The sequence below is a fragment of the Xenopus laevis genome, chromosome 8L (genome assembly GCF_017654675.1).
Source record: "Xenopus laevis strain J_2021 chromosome 8L, Xenopus_laevis_v10.1, whole genome shotgun sequence".
Taxonomy (NCBI): Eukaryota; Metazoa; Chordata; class Amphibia; order Anura; family Pipidae; genus Xenopus; species Xenopus laevis.
Window position 1 is genome coordinate 89,776,424 of NC_054385.1, and position 17,350 is coordinate 89,793,773.

The 17,350-nt window shown below is 37.3% G+C and overlaps 1 protein-coding gene across 9 annotated transcripts in view; it reads right to left on the bottom strand.

Annotated features, from left to right (window-relative positions):
- ppp1r13b.L (protein phosphatase 1 regulatory subunit 13B L homeolog) overlaps positions 1-17,350 on the bottom strand; it is a 60,399-nt gene that overhangs the window by 20,583 nt on the left and 22,466 nt on the right. For 8 of the 9 annotated variants that reach the window (NM_001095492.1, XM_041572132.1, XM_041572129.1 and 5 more), the window contains 4 exon segments: positions 1,453-1,554; positions 10,114-10,175; positions 11,890-12,009; positions 16,778-16,925. In NM_001095492.1, coding sequence (NP_001088961.1) covers positions 1,453-1,554; positions 10,114-10,175; positions 11,890-12,009; positions 16,778-16,925 — 432 coding nt within the window. 9 annotated transcript variants of the gene reach the window in all.

Consider the following 17,350-nt stretch of genomic DNA (forward strand, 5'->3'; position numbering starts at 1 on the left):
TGTCCACTGGTTCTGCTGCTCACACTGAACAGACTGCTAATTACACAGCTTCACACTAAATATCATGGCGTGAGGCTTATTACAAGCTGCATATGACAACATGCCAATTACACGTCTGTATGTCTCAGGAGTAACACAATTCAAGCCACAGAGGTTTTGTTCATGTGCCATAAACCTTTTTAGATCCATGCAAATATTAGCATGCATGTATTTTAATTCTACTATATAATACACTGCTTAACAGAACGGGTAAATTTGAGGTAAACAGCCTAATATAATGGAACTGTACTGAGCACCAGAGTCACTGCTATGCACTGTACACATTAACCCTATAAATCTCTAACCGTGACATTAACTTAACGGTCCTCCACCTTTAAGTTAATGTCTGGTATGTTATAAAATGGCTAATTTCAATCAAATGGGGGTCACTGAGCCCATCTAAAAAACAAATGCTCTATAAGGCTACACATTTATTGTAAGTGCTACACATTTATTACTCGTCTTTCTATTCAGACCCCCATCTTTCTAAAAGTTAATTTAAAGGTGAACAACCAATTTAATTTGCACATGTAGAAGAGGTATAGAGCAAACAGATCAATTACCTTTTGAAATATTAGCCAATATTGGGAGAGCTGCTGGATAGGCGGCACCAGCTAACCAGATGTGCCAGTTTATGGCCTGAAATCTATCAGCTTTATCCTGGTCCACAACCCGCTAGAGAGCAGCTTCTCTGGCAGTAAACTAAGAAAAGAATGCTAATGATCCTGAGCACTGCCATTGCTCAGCAGCTACACTGGATTATTACCATTTACTTGCTCTGCTACACTAGAAGTGATTTTTATGATAATTCTACATGATAGGTTACATTCCTGCCCAGGAATATAAGATAGACACTACTAAGACAGTCTCTCCATGCAACCAGGATGATATTGGTATTATTATTATTATTATTATTAACATGTTTTTATATAGCGACAACATATTGCGGAGCACTGTACCACACGCTGTGTCACCTGCTTCACAATGTCATTTATAAAGTTCTTGGAAAAGAACTATGGGTTAATGTTCTATTTTACTATAAAAAAAACAAAAAAACACTATAAAGCATACAGAAATGGTGCCCATTTTGTGTTGCCATTTGCTCTCTAATAATATTAGTGGTAGGGAACATAGGCATAAAATTTGTGTCAACAATATTCCAACATTTAAACATGATATTCTGTTTCTGACAGTGCACATTGGGTGGTTTCGGATTATTTTGTGCATCAAGTTTACACCAAATCCTTGTGCCTGCGATGACTTCATCCTTGACAAAACGAAGATCATTTCTATCAGCCATCTCATCTTATAGTACATATTATTTTACAAGTTTAACTAATATGAATCTCCTGCTTTGGGAAGGGAGCAATGTCACGTGCTCTTTGCTTTGAAGTATAAATCCATTCCTCATACCTTTGCCACCAGCATCTGTTGTTGATTCTCAATCTGCTGTTGTTGGCGGGTAGCCATGTCTTGGAGTTCAGAAAGTGTGAGCTCAACGCGTGGATTGCCAACCTGCACAGACACAAAGAGCATGAAACTGAGCTCGTTTTCACACTGATTTCTACTCAAAGGTGATATCACATTCACACTAGCATTCTACATGTCACTGATCCGCTCTGGCCATTCTTAAACCCAGAGGAAGGCAAGATTTTCACATATATTTGTGTTTACGATTTTCAAGAGATTAAAACACACTGAGAGGACTATGTAGGTTAATAAGAAAGAATGTAGCAGTGGCAGTTCATCGAAATACTTAGACACTTTGACAATGGATTTTATTTGGTCTCTATGAACAGAAAATCCTAACTGTTAAAGGGGAACGATCACAAAAATTTAAATTTAATATAAAAGTCATCATATTGAAATAAGACATTTTCTGAATATAATCTGTTAAAAATTCGGAACCGTTAATTAAATATTTAAGTTAATCTTCACTATCCCCCTCTAAGAATCTACCTCTCTTCAGTCTCTCTTCATGCAGAAGTTGGGAGTCTGATTTTGAATGACAGTTAAATCAAATACATCTTTAAGGGGACTCCTTTTGCCTAGAAGATGTATTAGAGCTCGCTCTATTAAAATCACCAGATATGCTGTCTCTCTACATGCAGAATGTGTCAAAGTCAGTTATTTTGTTAGATTTTGTTTGTGCTGGAGTTGGTTATTTGAGTGAGCTCTAATTCATCTGCAAGAAAAGGGAGTCCCCCTATAAGATATATTGGATACAACGGTCAATGAAAAGCTGACAACCAACCCCTGCATGAAGAGAGAATGAAAAGAAACAGAAGCTGTGAGAGCCATATCGAACATAAACTTGATTATTTTAGAAACAATGCAGCTGTTTTAATGTATTATATTTAGAAAGCTTCTTATTACAGTGTGATGAAGCATTTTCAAGATAGTTCCCCTTTAATGTATCAATGCATGTATGAGACATTAGCAGAGAATGTGAAAGGACAAAGCTTAATTTTTTGTCACTTTTCAAGTCCAATGGCCTCAACAAGCAAATAAATGTTCTAAACAGGACAGTTAGAATATTTGTGGCCAAGCATAATGGTAGAGAACAGATCATCATCATCCTTTATATAGTGCCAGCAGGTTCATCAGTGTTTTACATTAACACAGTGCTACGCAATATGTTGGCGCTATATAAATACATGTTAATAATTTATATATAAAAAACAGGGATCACACTTCAGCAAATAAGGGTTACAGAAAAGAAATGGCAATTGCTCAGTTAATTTGAATATGTCCAAATGGGCAAAAAAAAAAAAAACCCAAAAAGTAAAACATAAAAAGGTTGCTATAAAACCTGTTGATACTCTGTATCTATCCCTTTAACTGATTTACTATCAGGCCAATCATACAAACATTACAATGAACAAAATCTGAAAAATTGCACTTTTCATGATAAATGAGGTATTGTATACAGCTGAAGTAAGGTTTTCACAGAACCAGAAAAACATGAGATTATTTGATTTTTTTTAAAAGAAAAACTCCCTTGAAGATGCATATAGCAATGGCCATGTGTCTAGAGTCTGGAAGCCAACAAGAAAAAAGAATGAAAAAGTAGCTTGAAGACTGTAAAGGGAAAAAACTGAACATTTACTAGCACAATACCCAGGTACAAAAAGATTAATACTAGAGTCTGAGAATATTTGGCTCCCTCCTATTTAGTGTTTATGCTGTTAATAAAAGTTAACAACAGGTCCCTCAAAATTACCCAAATAAGGTTTGAAAAATGTCACAGAACAAATGGCTAGAATGGTATGGGAGTTTATTATTTTCCATTTCATGAGCACAGAACTAGAAACAATATAGTACATAAAGCTCTATGGTATTCTATAACTATTTTAAAGGCATTGCATACATTAAAGGAGTTTTTCATAACCTATATACTACCCATTTAAAGACCTTTTTGTCACCTTAATTCTAGGTGCTCTTCTGTTGAAGTCTATGGTAAAGATCTGCCTTCTAGCATAACTCTCAAGTGATACTGCAAGCAAGAAACTACCAGTTATATCTTTTTAATGCACTAACCTTTGAATAGTGTATCTGATAGAGACCATATAGCCCATGTTTAATCAGCTACATGAATTCTACAACACAACGGTTTGGGAATGTGTCATAAGCAACATAATCACCCCCTTAACCAGTGTACACTACTCAACCAGTGCTTATGTTTTTGTGGCTTTTATGGCTAGAATATGCAAGTGCCATATATTGTACACAGGACAAATTCCAGATTAACACCGTTATTAACAAATTACATACCAAACACTTTATGTGCATTGCAGCTGACAGAGGGCAACTGACAGTCAGTATTGCTGCATGATTGCCCATGACAATGCTACAGACATAAGTCATACACTGCTAGATGTCTAACCAGCTGGAAAGCAAGAAGATTAACAGAATGCAGTTTCTAAATCAGATTCACTTAGGATTAAAGTCAGCAGGAAATCCTTTATGAAGAGAAGCCAGTATAGAACAGATGCAACCGAATGCTTCTAACAGGTGTAATAGCAAGCAGAGCTATATATATATATATATATATATATATATATATATATATATATATATCATCAGAAAGCAGAGAGTATTGAAATAAAGTCCACCTGCAGCTTCACTTGGAGACTTCTCCATTCCATCCACATTGAAAAACACGCAATAAAAAAAAAACAAACAACCGATACAAGAGTTGTAACGGTGTAACGGCAGCAGCGCGAATCTAGAAATGAGATGTGAGGCAGGATCTAGCCTATAAAGAGGCTATTAATCTCTCTCATAATCCGACACATTCCAACAGTTTCGTAGGAGTCTGCGGGTTTAGGAAACTCCCCTCTTACGATCCACAAAAACAACAATAATGATAAAAAAATAGCAGCAGCAGCTACACAGAGAAAATAACCATTCATGTTTTTATAAATATATAAGCCAACTGCTAAATAATCATGATATCTTTGAACTATGGAAGCCTGGTATATAAATAAAAATATTTAATATCTTCATACATTAATTTTTCAACCACTGTAGTGACAGATGTCATGAATTACAGCTAAACAAGTAACGGTTGACCAGTCCTGCTGTTCTTGTGTTAGCGTGCACTGACCATTACCAAGAGCTGTTATCATCGAGGGCAAGCGAGTATTAACTCATACTATATAAGCTTCAGTTGTCATAGCATCCCTCCCTGGCAAGCCATGTCTTCTAATGAGTTAAGGCACTTCTGTATCATCTGAACTCGTTATACATGTATATGACGCATGCCATTTGTCTTGAAAGGGCCCCACATATCTCCATACTCCTTACAGCCAAAATAAGCAAAAGCTTCAAGGTCAATCATGCTGAGTAGCAACATTTTTCCGGTGCTGACTAAGACTTATAAAGGATATTAAATTCTCAGCTGCCACTCTGCTCAGATAAAAAGAGAAACAATGGCAATTGTTGATATCGTGAAATACAGTCATAAACATTGGAAATCTCAGCACATTTGTAGGATAAAGCATTTTGAGACACTACAATGTCCTTACTTAATGAAAATAGGAGAAAGTCATTATTAACTTGATGTTCTCCAGGCTGATGGCTAAAGCAAGAGGATGACTCAATGACCTACAAACAGATATATATATTCACTCAAAACCAAACACTGCTTTCAAGCTTGGAACAAGAAAGAGACCCCTATGACATTACCAAGAAGCAAATAAAACTTGGGCAGAACAAATATTAAGTGTAGACTCAAGGAGTAATTTCATATTATACATCATGCTGCTGCTAGTATACTATAAACATGCCATTATGCCTTTAACATACTTCCAAACACTCTCAGTTCACAATTAAGAGCATATAAAGTACAACATTGTTCTACTCAGATCACACCCAGCTGCACCCAACTGATTTATTTACAGGTCCCTCCGAAACGATGTCCAGATCTCACACTTTGTGGTCTGCAATTGAGGAATGGGAAAATCAGGACACGTGTTTTTAAAGGGAAACATAGCGGATTGACAGATTACAGGAGATATCATCCATAAATTAAGTCCTCAAAAAATATCACACATAAAAGCTAATATTTGCCTCTAAATAGCACTTTGTCTACAGACACCATAAAACTGTATTTATAAAGAAAGCAAGTATCATTCCATTGTTTAGAAGGATATTTGCCCACGAAAGCGGAATCAATTACACTAGAATAGAGGCTTGAAGGGTAAACAGCCTAATGCACGTTGTGAGAGCTGTTGATAACAAAGGTCAAATATATTTTATGCATCTTAAGCTGGCCATAGATGCAAAGATCCGATTACGAATCATCGTAAGATAAGACTTGCCCATCTCCTGACCTGCCACTAACCATTCAGATCAAAGTCTTACCAGTCAGATCAAATAAAGTAGTAAAAGAACAGATCAGCCGATGTTCTGCCCCTGACAGCAATCGTACGATATCTATGTCCGACAAAGCTAGTGACAGTCTCCTACTGAAAATCGTACCATCGACAATACACGCAGAGATAAAAATGTCGGGACTCTCCACACACGGTCCAAAATCATACGAATCCTCGATTTGTACGATTGGATCTTTGTGTCTATGGCCAGCTTAAGCTAAGACCCAGGCACCACGCATAAATACGGAAATCAAAAACTGCTAACTTTTTTTTTTTGATCAGCTCACCAAACCTTATCTCTACATTTCTTCTGATTAAAAGTCTAGTACATTAAACAAAAAGCTCTTTTACACATTTACAGTATATACAAATTCCATTCCCAAAGGTTTAGAAAGCACATTTTTATTTAAAAAAAACACACTTTAAATTTCACTTTGTTGAAGTCAAGGCATGAATACAAAGGGATATTATCCATGTAAGTTTCATCCTTCATTTTAAAGGGGGATCTAAGCTCAAAAAGGAAGTACATTTAGACCCTAATAAGCTACTCTGCACTATACTACAAGAGCTCCTTCTCTACCATTGGATTAACACAAGACAGCAGCTCAGATCCACTTCTTATAGGGCAGACGGTACTGGTGAATGCTGTGCCAAACAACAGTCAACTGGGAATGGCAAAATGCTTGAAAGGATTTGCAACAAAATAAATGACAATCATTACACGAAAACATTGCAAAGAGCTATGATATTAGGCAATGTATAATTTTCACACAGAGAAGGCTCTTTAGCATATCTATATAAAACTAAATGTGCCCATCTGGCAGACTGGAAATTGCAGGTTACTGTTCTCCTGTAATTTCCAAAGTAAAAATAGGGGTTTAAATATGGCAGTTCCCTAACAGAATGTAGTGCACTAATATAATTCCAAAAACAACACATAAACATAGAAAAACCGGACACAAAGAAACGAGAGCAGCCATCACAACAAATTCTGACCAAAGCGAGGTCAGAAAAACAAACAGTGAGTAATATCACTGTCTCGAGAGTAAATATATCTGCCTGTGCATGTTTGTGTCCTACACTAGGGAAGCAGCTCTAAATATTATCCGTCTATCAGAAACTCTGATTCTAAAGAAATGTCTGCATTTGATCTATACTGAGCTGGAAGTGGTTCTATAACAATGTACTAAGGTACTAGGTCCAGTCTGGACTGCACAGGTAAACAAATTATTGTTTTGATAAGTTATCCAAAGTTGGTTTTCTTGTGTTTAAACTGCCACATTATTCGGATGCTGCTCTCATACCAGGACTAATATAGAAGTATACAGAAATAAGCATTCAGTGGAAAAGCAAATATTGTACATACTAGATATTTTACCTTCTTTGCAGTCTCCCATTTAAGAGAGAAAGAGCTCACTTTTATCTTGCTACGCTGGCCACTGGACAAGAACTCCTGAATTGCTTCCAGATGAGTCAGTTCCATTTTTCTGTACGATGAACCTCTGTTCACTACTGACTGCACCAAAACTCAGGCTTAAATGAGACCAGGAGAAAGCTAAAGAACTAGTGCATCTCCTGGCTGCCAGCTACTTTGTTACAAGGCCATGTAAGCTTATTGTCATATAGGGAGCACTGGCTGAAATTCCATTGCATATGACAAATCTCTCTCTTATTCATTGGTTATCAATAGCAAAATCTGTAGCTGTGCGCAGATCAGCAGTCAGTGAATGGAAAAGGCTAGTGGATTTTGCCAGCAGTCAGACACCTAATCAAGGCTGTCAGTTCCAATAAACATTATGCCTCGCACAATTCACGCTCAATGTAAAATGCTAAATAACACACACTTGTCTAGTACACAACAACATCTGAACAAAGCATGCAAAGGAAAAAGAACAGAAAGCTGTAGACATTGTTGGAAATTTCTATTATGGTACCCATACCCATATAAATAAACTATATGTCATACATATTTTCCAACAGCAAATCAAAGAAAGAAAAACAAAACAGTTTTGAGCGCAAGACTGAACAGCAGCAAATCCAAAACAAAGCTGTTTTTGTAAACAGTCCAACATGAGGCAATGTTCAGAAAGTAATAACAGGTTCAGCATTAAACAGTAAACATTATAGACAAGCATGACAAAGGATGCCAGGCAGCAGCTGGAAAGCTACAGGGGTATTGTATTAACAGTCAAAGTACCTAAAAACGGACACAGTCACAGTGTAGTTAATCAAATGCTAATGAAATGGTTAATGCCTTGAGCATCGAGGACATAATGTGCTACTATGAAAAACTTTAGCCAAACGCTAATTTGTTTACCTTCGACTGTGAATCACTGGTTGAGGAGTGCCTTCCTTCATCATGCCCTAGTGTCTGAGGCATCTTTGCACCATGTGCAGTGCAAAACTACTAGCAGATTTCTGTACTTTGTATGTGCCCATGTTCTGGAACATGTGCATGTTCTAGAACTCCTGAAACAGTACTCTGGGTTTGCCGAAAAACAAGAAAGCAGGCATTTTCGGAGTGGAGCCAAGGCACCTTGTGCCCTTGGCCTTAGCCAACAGACTAAGCCTAGGGCCATAAGGTGGCCAAAAAACACTTGCTCAAATCTACTGCCCAATTTCTGCCCAACTGCTGACAGTAGTAGACTCATGGTTCTTCTTCAAAATACACATAGTCTGTTTGCACCGCTTCTGATTCATGTGGAAAAGTGAGGATGCTACTGCCAGCGGTTGAGCAGAAATTGGGAAGTGAATTGCGGTGAGCAGTTTTCGCCCCCCCCCCCCCCCATGTGGCCCTAGCCTAAATCTGGTATAATTAATAAAGAGCATCTGGGTTTTATCAACTGCAAACAGAAAATAGATAGATTTAACCGAGAAACTAGGTTAAAATAGAGAAAGTGTTTTGATGATCTACACAGAGGACAATGCGGATCACATGCCCTTTTATTAAGACAAGGATGACAAAGAATTGCTTTTTCACAGCGAATGCAAACATTGCGAAACGTACATTGGCGGATTTCTTCTAAGACCTGTTTTTTTAAAATTTAGCTTACAGCGGTTGTATTTTATTAGCGATTGTGGATGTGGGGTGGATTTGCGTTTTTTGAGACAAAGCTTCAACAGCTCAGGGCTTAGATATTTACCAAGACCACAGTCACGGTTACCCTGTCTTTCTCCTTTGTACTTCGTTATAGTATTTAACTAGTAAGTCTTAACTTTGCACAGTCTAAAAAAGTGGATCAGGATGCATTTCACTGCATGTTGTACGTGTATAACTATGCATGTGACAAATAAAGAATCTTATCTTATCTCTTTGTGGTGTCACAGGGATAGAAATTGATAGATAGCAGCTATTGGGACAACTCCACCATTCTTTATTTCAATTTCCTGGCTACTTATTTATGAATTTGAGCAGTTTCGTGATATAATTTATGCCATTTTTCTATTGGTCACGTATTAATTTTACTAATTACCAACTATATTTATTTCATTTTTTATAAAAAAAACTGAAATCCTCACTATTTATTAGGACTGCACTGTAGATTAATTGGAACCACACACAAGGAATTTTATGAATTCCTATAATTAATTAATGAAGGAAATTGATTGCCTTTGAATTGATTTTATTAGTTAATTGAATTGATTGTATTTAATACTGCACTTCAAAAGCACTTTGAAAACAATTCAAGTTTCTAATCACCCATTAAAGTGGGATTATTGCATTGTTGCATATATTTTTTCATCCTTTTTGTGGTTAACGGTTGGTAAAGGAAGTAGTATATTGGACTTGGGGTGACCAATTAGAAGTGGTAACGGGGTAGAAGCAGGGTATCTTTGTCTCTCTCTCTATTTGTTTGAATTATACTGACCTACATCAGACCGCTGCTTCAATCTCGTGTATAGAATTATAAGTAATTGATTAAGGGGAATCAGTGTTCTCTTATATTTCATTTTTTAACCATGCACACCGATGCAAAGTTAAACCTAGTTTATAAATGAAACACATCATCCCACTGATATAACTTTTTAGTATGTAGAAACTATTGTCAGTGATTGGTACTACCTTATAATATAGAGGGGAATGATAGCATATAATTTCTAAAAAAAAAAAAAAAAAAAGAATACTAAGATCACAAGGCAGGCTGGAATAGGCAAAAAACTTTTTTTTATTGTTGTATTGAGATGATTTACATACCCCATTTTCAAGTCGCTTCTCTCCTGTGAGGCCATTTCTTTGATTCGGGCTTTGACGAGATGCTAAAATAATAAAATAAAGTTTTAAAAGTTAAAAAGAAAAAAAGCATTAGCTTTAAACAATAAACATTTTTTTCTGAATTACACCATTGCAGCATGCCACTCTCTTCTGATCTCTCTTCTAACAAGAATACAAATAAATGTATAAGCATCAAAAAGTCTCAATCTGAGCAAAAGATCAAAATGATTTTCAATAAATCACCCTTAATGCAAGTATTTCAATTAAATGCATTTGGGCCATTTTCTGGTGTTACTGTTCCTTTAACTGCAGCCTGGCATGGCACCATTAATAGCAACTGCTTTCAGTGCATCATCAGTAAGTTAAATAATTGGAAAGGCTGAGGTAAACAACATAAGCATTAGCTATATTCTGTTCTCATTGTTACTTCCATGGTTCTCTCCCCTCTTGTATACAAATCAAAGTTTCTTTGACAAGACTTCTGGGATGTGTTATGTTTCAAGGTCCAATAAAATAAACCAACATGGTGGCAAGGTGCCCAGACTGCCATCTTCTCCAGTACCAACATGTGCTGGGATTTCCCATTGCTTTCCTTCCCCTTCTGTGTTCTAAAAGTTTAGTTTAGCAATCATAATGTAGTATATAACAAGTGCGTTAAAAAAAAGTAATAGGACAACAAATGTGTAAAATATAATTATATGTCAAATAGCCTATGATAGTTTTTATTTTTATCTGGAGGGGTCTAAACCAATTTATGTTTTAGTATCATGGTTGTGGGTCGCTTTCACAATATGGCTTGCAGTCTTTCTGACACAAAGTACAATAAGTCAGGTTCCTGTTTTTATGCTCTATATTTAGAAGCAGGCCGGGACTGGCAATCTGTGAGTTCTGGCAAATGCCAGAGGGGCTGCTGTAGATTGCATAGAAAGTCACTATTTCGCGGGCTGATTGGGCCTCTATGAATTTGAAATGACAGGTCCTATTTTGACTCCCAGTCCAGACCTGTTTATAAGGTCACATAATGATAGCCAACCGAGTCTGCGGCTGCGGAGGCCCTGAAGTACTAAATACTAGGTTAGAGACATGACTGATGCCAAGCATTAATTAATGTGTGCAGAACAGTTCTGTGCCCATTGATTTGGAAGTGGGTATAAAACTGAACCGGAGTTTTATTTGGTTATATACACATATACTGGAAAATTCAGCACGTCAGATATAGTCATGTCCAATGCAGTCTGATTTTGTTTTTTATTTGCCGTTTATCTGCAATAAGACAGTGTCTGTATGAATATTACCCAAGTTAGCATAAATCTATATTATAGGCTTCCCATAATCAGTGAAATGAAAGCTTTGTTGTGCCTTGTACAAATTATTTATTTTTTTTTAAGGTAAAAGTTTAAGTGGATCTCTGCTAAGTTACAAGAAGCATTGGGTAACAAAGATAAACATACATAGTAATAAGTGTACAGATGTGCAGTATAAAAAGCCAAGTAAAAATAAAGCAAAATACATTAATAATTATGAAAAAACTGATTCGGGGAATTATAGTCAGAGTCACTGATATAAACAAATAACAGTACAGCAAAGAGGGAAAATGAGATTATATTCTATTTATCACATCTTTTCATAAAAGAAACCTACCATTATCCAAGCTGTAAGTGTACGAACTAAAGATAAAAATTTTTTTTTCAAAAGTGTTTTTGCTTAAAGAATTTCCAAACTTAACTCCCACAAAACAAAGGATAAATTGGCACTTACACTGTTCATTGGCATCAGCTGGAAAATCCTCATGTCTAATGAAGAATTTCACTTCTTCTCTGCGAGGGCCCCACTTCTGCAAGTGCTCAAACATGAGTTGATCATATGGTAAAGGGCGCTCTACATAAATAATAAAGATTTTATGTATATTATTGCCAGTACTGAGAAGTGCACCATATAAACAATCATGCACAAAACTGATTAAGGCCATTTGCTTCTTCTGTACCATTTATAACCTAAATATTTCCACACACTCAACCTGAATCTTTTTACTACGAATATACTTCTCTGTTCTATCTTTGTCTTCTTGATTGTTGTTCTACAGCATTATATATTGTATTTATATTCTTTAAAAGCAGCTTCTCTCCCCTCTGACTGGTAGCTTTAAATCTCTTTTTTATTAACTTTCTATCTTCTGAGTTAAGCCACATAGGGTAGTTCCCAACAATATTACATTTCCTTCTCAAGAAAATAAATTAAGAACCCAATCTATGCAGTGAAGTACTGATCTTAAAGGGGACCCGTCACCCAAACAAAATTATTCCAAATCCTATTTCATCATGTTAGTCAAGCAAAATGAACTTTAATTACACTATACAAATTATTTGAATCTTGTTTCCATCAGTCTGGGAACTCATAATTATAGCAACCAGGAAGGAGCCATTTTGTGGACACTGTTATTAAAGCAAGCCTTGTATCATCTCAGAATCTTGTTTGTGCACCAGGGGACAGGGACCCAATGTCCATCCCCATGCACTGGTTACACAATTAAATCATTAAGAGAGCTCGGGGAATGTAGGGAGAGCGGTGAAATCTAGGAAGTGCTGAATGGAAAGTGAAAGTAATTGTTTGCCCCGCCTCTATGCCTAGGCATAGAGGCGGGGTAGGCAATATTTGATTGACAGCTGATATTTTTAAACGAGTTTCCAACAGCTATGAATGATTTCATATTTAATTTAAAAGGATTTTTATTATACAGATTTTTATGTCTGGGTGACGGGTCCACTTTAAAGCAATACTGACACGTTCCTATAAAAATCATAGGAACGTGTCAGTATCAAGTAGTTGTTGCACCCGCAATAGTTCCCCTGAAAGCCTCTTGAAAGCCGCCCCAGCCCCCCGAACCTGGTTGACCCGACCCTCCGACACTGCTAAATGATCTTCTGTGCTGTTTCAGTGACGCTGGGCTGGGGGCGGCCCGATCTTTCCATAGGCGAATTATGAATGAAAACAGGACTTCAGCCTATGGAAGGATCACTCCATCCCCAGCATCACGGAAGCAAAGCAGAAGATCAGTTAGTCATGTCGGCGTGTCGGCTGCGCAGAGGTTCGTGCGGCTGGGGGCGGCTTTGGGGGAGCTTTCAGGGGAACTATTCCGGGCGGTACAACTACTTGATACTGACACATTCCTATAATTTTTATAGGAACGTGTTAGTATCGCCTTAAGGATTTACTTAATTTGCTTTCTTGAAATTTAGTCTTTGTTTACCCAAGGTAAATTTGAAGAAACATTAAATGAGAATGTTATGGTCACTATTCCAGGGCTTGTAATACTCTAAACTGGTTTCCATTCACTATCCTGGCAGTACTAGTGCTCCAGTCAATAACTGGATAATTAAAATCTCTCATTATTAAGACCTGCAGCCTTTCCTATTTGCAACAGGAGCTTAGCTTTTTCCTCTTTACTAACTTGAGGAGGTCTGTAGCATATTCCTACAATCAATTTGCCTGATGGATATTTGTCTTTTAGTAAGTCAGTAAAGTCTTAATGCGGCATACATAGGACAATGAGCTGCAGACCTGGTCTGAGTTGGAAGTACAAATAGAAAACACAGGCACTCAAGGCAAAGAAATAGCAGGGTTCCTCCTTGCTGTTGATTAGTGCGAACGTGCGTGCGTAAGGGTGTGCGCGACTTCATCTACACACTGGTCTGAGTTGGCACATTTAAGGGCCTGTGTAGTGGCACCTTAATACTTATACATTTAAAATAAATTGTGAGGTGCAAATATCATGGATAAATGGAAGGAAGATCATGTCAGACAAACATAATTACATTTTTAGCCTGTGTGTCAAGAGTGGCAGTAAATTGTGGATCTACAAATGCTGCTTGGTTTAACATCAGTAAAGCTTTTAGCAGAAAGGCTTTATAACACTGATTAAAACTGGATTATAATTTAGTGCAATGAATATTTATTTGATTTTAAGGCAAGCCACAGGAAATGGAGAACAATGAAAAGAACATTTAATAAAGGAAACTAAATCCTCCCCATGGTTTTTCTAAATTTTGATAAGTTTCATGGACCCCCTCATCCCCTCACCCATTCTGAAACAAAGCATTAACCAGATGAAAGTCTTTACTGTGCCACTATATAAGCTGTAAGAATAGGGTTCATGGTTTATTTGCTCTCACATTGCCAGAGGTTCACCTGGCCACAGGGCAGACATTTCTGGTTTATATTTTCTCCTTGTAGTGAAAAAGCACACCTCCTGCACTGCCCAGGGGCCCCATTTCTACCTCTAGTAAAGAAACCTAGTACTAGTTAAATGCCTCTAAAACAACAAGGCAATTCTTAAAACATTTACAGCAGGTGCAGAAGTACCCGCTCTTATTTCTATAACCAAAATACAGGGAATATTTCCAACAGAACAAACGATCTGGAATCACGTAACACAAGTGAAAATCTGCACCACTCAATGTAGCAACAAATAAATAAAAAGCCAACATTTCTGTAGTGTCAGAGGAATTCATAAAGGTGTTTGGTGACCCTGATGTGAGCTGCCCATTGCTGGCACCAACAGCTGTCCAAATGACATCAGCAACAGAAACTCAACAAAAACAACAGGGGAATGAATCATCTCCTAGAACCAGAGGGGGGAACCCCCACTCTCAATTAAACATAAAAAGCAGATTACTGTCAGGAAGGCAGGCTAGAGCTCCCATTACTGATGCGTGCGCTAATGCGTCTCAGCACCAAACATCTGGAAGCTGCAGCCTGCAGCCATGACAAACTTTAAAAAACATTAAATGCCCCAGAGAGCTGAAGGACGGTGCATATTGTCAGACCCTTCTGATACAGTTAACTGAAGTGCCCTTTCATCCTGGTCCAACGGAGCACACACAATTTTATTTACTATTCATATGCAATTCAGCTGAAATTATAATCAAAACAGGAAGCTGAACGAAAGGATAAAATGATAACAAGCATTTTAGATCCAGACATTATTTTGTTTAAAACGTAATTTTAGTTAACTAAAAACACCAGCGTTAAAGTTGCCTTATAAATAAAGAATGATCCTAAATTATTAATATTCTCGATTGCACCTGTGAGGTGTGATTTATTGGTTGCGTTTTTGGGTTTTGTTTGTACTTTAGGAAGGTAAAAAGAAAAAAAAAATCTTAGTTTAGTTTTGTACCAGAGGGCATCTGTATTTTCTCGTACAAGGTTGTTACGAACATGCAGATAAAACTGCTACAAGCACAGTTGAAGCTGGCTACACACAGCCCAGTACTCGAGATACAAGGAAGAAGATGGCTGCGTTCTACTCCAATACCCAGTTGTTCTGCAGAAACAATCTCAGTGGAGAGGGATGTGTGTAGCTCATCGCTTCAAGGTCATTGATAACACATAGTTGCTGATAGTATATGTCTGCTTACTGCAATTTCTGTCCAAAACTACCATTGTGGCAGAACACTTATGCTAGTGACACACCAGCGAAGAAAACCATCTGCACCGTGTTGAGTGTTCACTCACAGGCAAAAAATAGGCCCCATCAGTGCACACACAGGGCACATTTCATAGCAGAAATTATGCATTTTCACCCCAAAATCAACCATGTGAACATCTTGATGAGCCAAAGTTTGTGCACACCAAAAATGGGGCAGATAGTGCCACTGGCCTTACATTCATATATTGCCAGCTTTATAGAGAAATCTGAGCAACAAAGAAGGACTTTCAAAGGCAAAACTAAAGTAAACTTAAAGAGCCTAATAAGTGTTAATATCTTGATTATTAACATCTAACCCCAATATAATATAGTGTTAACCTAGAAATGGTCCTGATAAGTCCCTACAAGTCTGCAGTCATCTAAAATTGTTGATATATATTTTCGGTGTATGCCAAAAAAAAAAAAAAGTATTAAAAAAATTGTCCAATAAAGACTTCTATATATTCAATTATTACCCCATAATATTGGTTGAATGGAAATATTAATAGCTGTATTTATAAATCTCAATATTATTAGATCAGCTTCTGTCTTGCCTAAGATGCCATTGTCTCAGGTTGGTTTCTCACTTCCTTCCTTTTCACCTCAAATTGTATTTTAAAGGAGAACTAACCCCCCTTTCTAATAAAAACCCCTACTCTCCATAGTCCCCCCTCCCTGTTCCCCCCCCCCCGCACAGGAGTGAACACAAGTAAATACCCTATAGCCAGTAATTACCCCCTGTTGCAGAATAATCGCAGCGGAGCTCACGGGGGCGATCTTTAGCTGCTTCTGTAATCTTCGAGTCTTCTTCCGCCAATTCAGTAATTTTCGGCACTTTCGGCGTATGCGCATTTGTAGCGAACAGGGAAAATGCTTCAACTGCGCATGCGCCGATACGGAGCTTCCTTACCGAGATTACCAAAGTGGCAAAAGATGCCCGCCGAGAGTTCCGATGCACTTACTCTGCAACAAGGGGTAATTACTGGCTTAGGGGTATTTACTTGTGGGGGGAGCAGGGAGGGGGACTAATGAGGGTAGGGTTTTTTATTAGAAAGGGGGTTTAGTTCTCCTTTAATGTCCCAAGAAGGAGCCATTCATTGTAATGACATATATCAATGTTAAACAAATACACTTCTACACCAAGAAAGAACAACATATTTGGAGAGAGATTCTTGTTCTTACCATTCCCACGCCACACTTCAGCCAGGTAGCATGCCCCCTCGCCTGGCTCCTTGCAGAACTCTACTACATCTCGGCATGTTGTTTCTGGTGTGACTGGCACCTCTGTCAGTATTTGCTCATTGTTGCTAAGAAACACTGTTAGAATAGTCTGTAAAAAGATTGAAAAAAAACAGTAAAACGGTTATCAATTATCCAGTACTGGGAAAAGTAAGAGATCGTATAATATATATATATATATATAAACACACACACACACACACAGAATAAATAACAATATATCAAGACTGATCTGCATAAACTTTGGCATGCTGTAATAGATTAAGTGTTATTCCTGCAAGATCATCATTTTATTTTCCGAGAAAGCAATGATTCATGAAAAAAAAAAAAAAAAAGTTTTATAAAGGACCAATTTTGTGTCACAACCTGGTGGTTTGTTTTCAGCTGGGTTGGTCCAGCAGATCATATGTTTGAATTCAATAACTGAAAATATTTATCACTACAATTTTCATACAACAGTCTATTAAATGTGAAATTACTCGATTATAAAATAAATAAATAAAAATAAATCAAAAT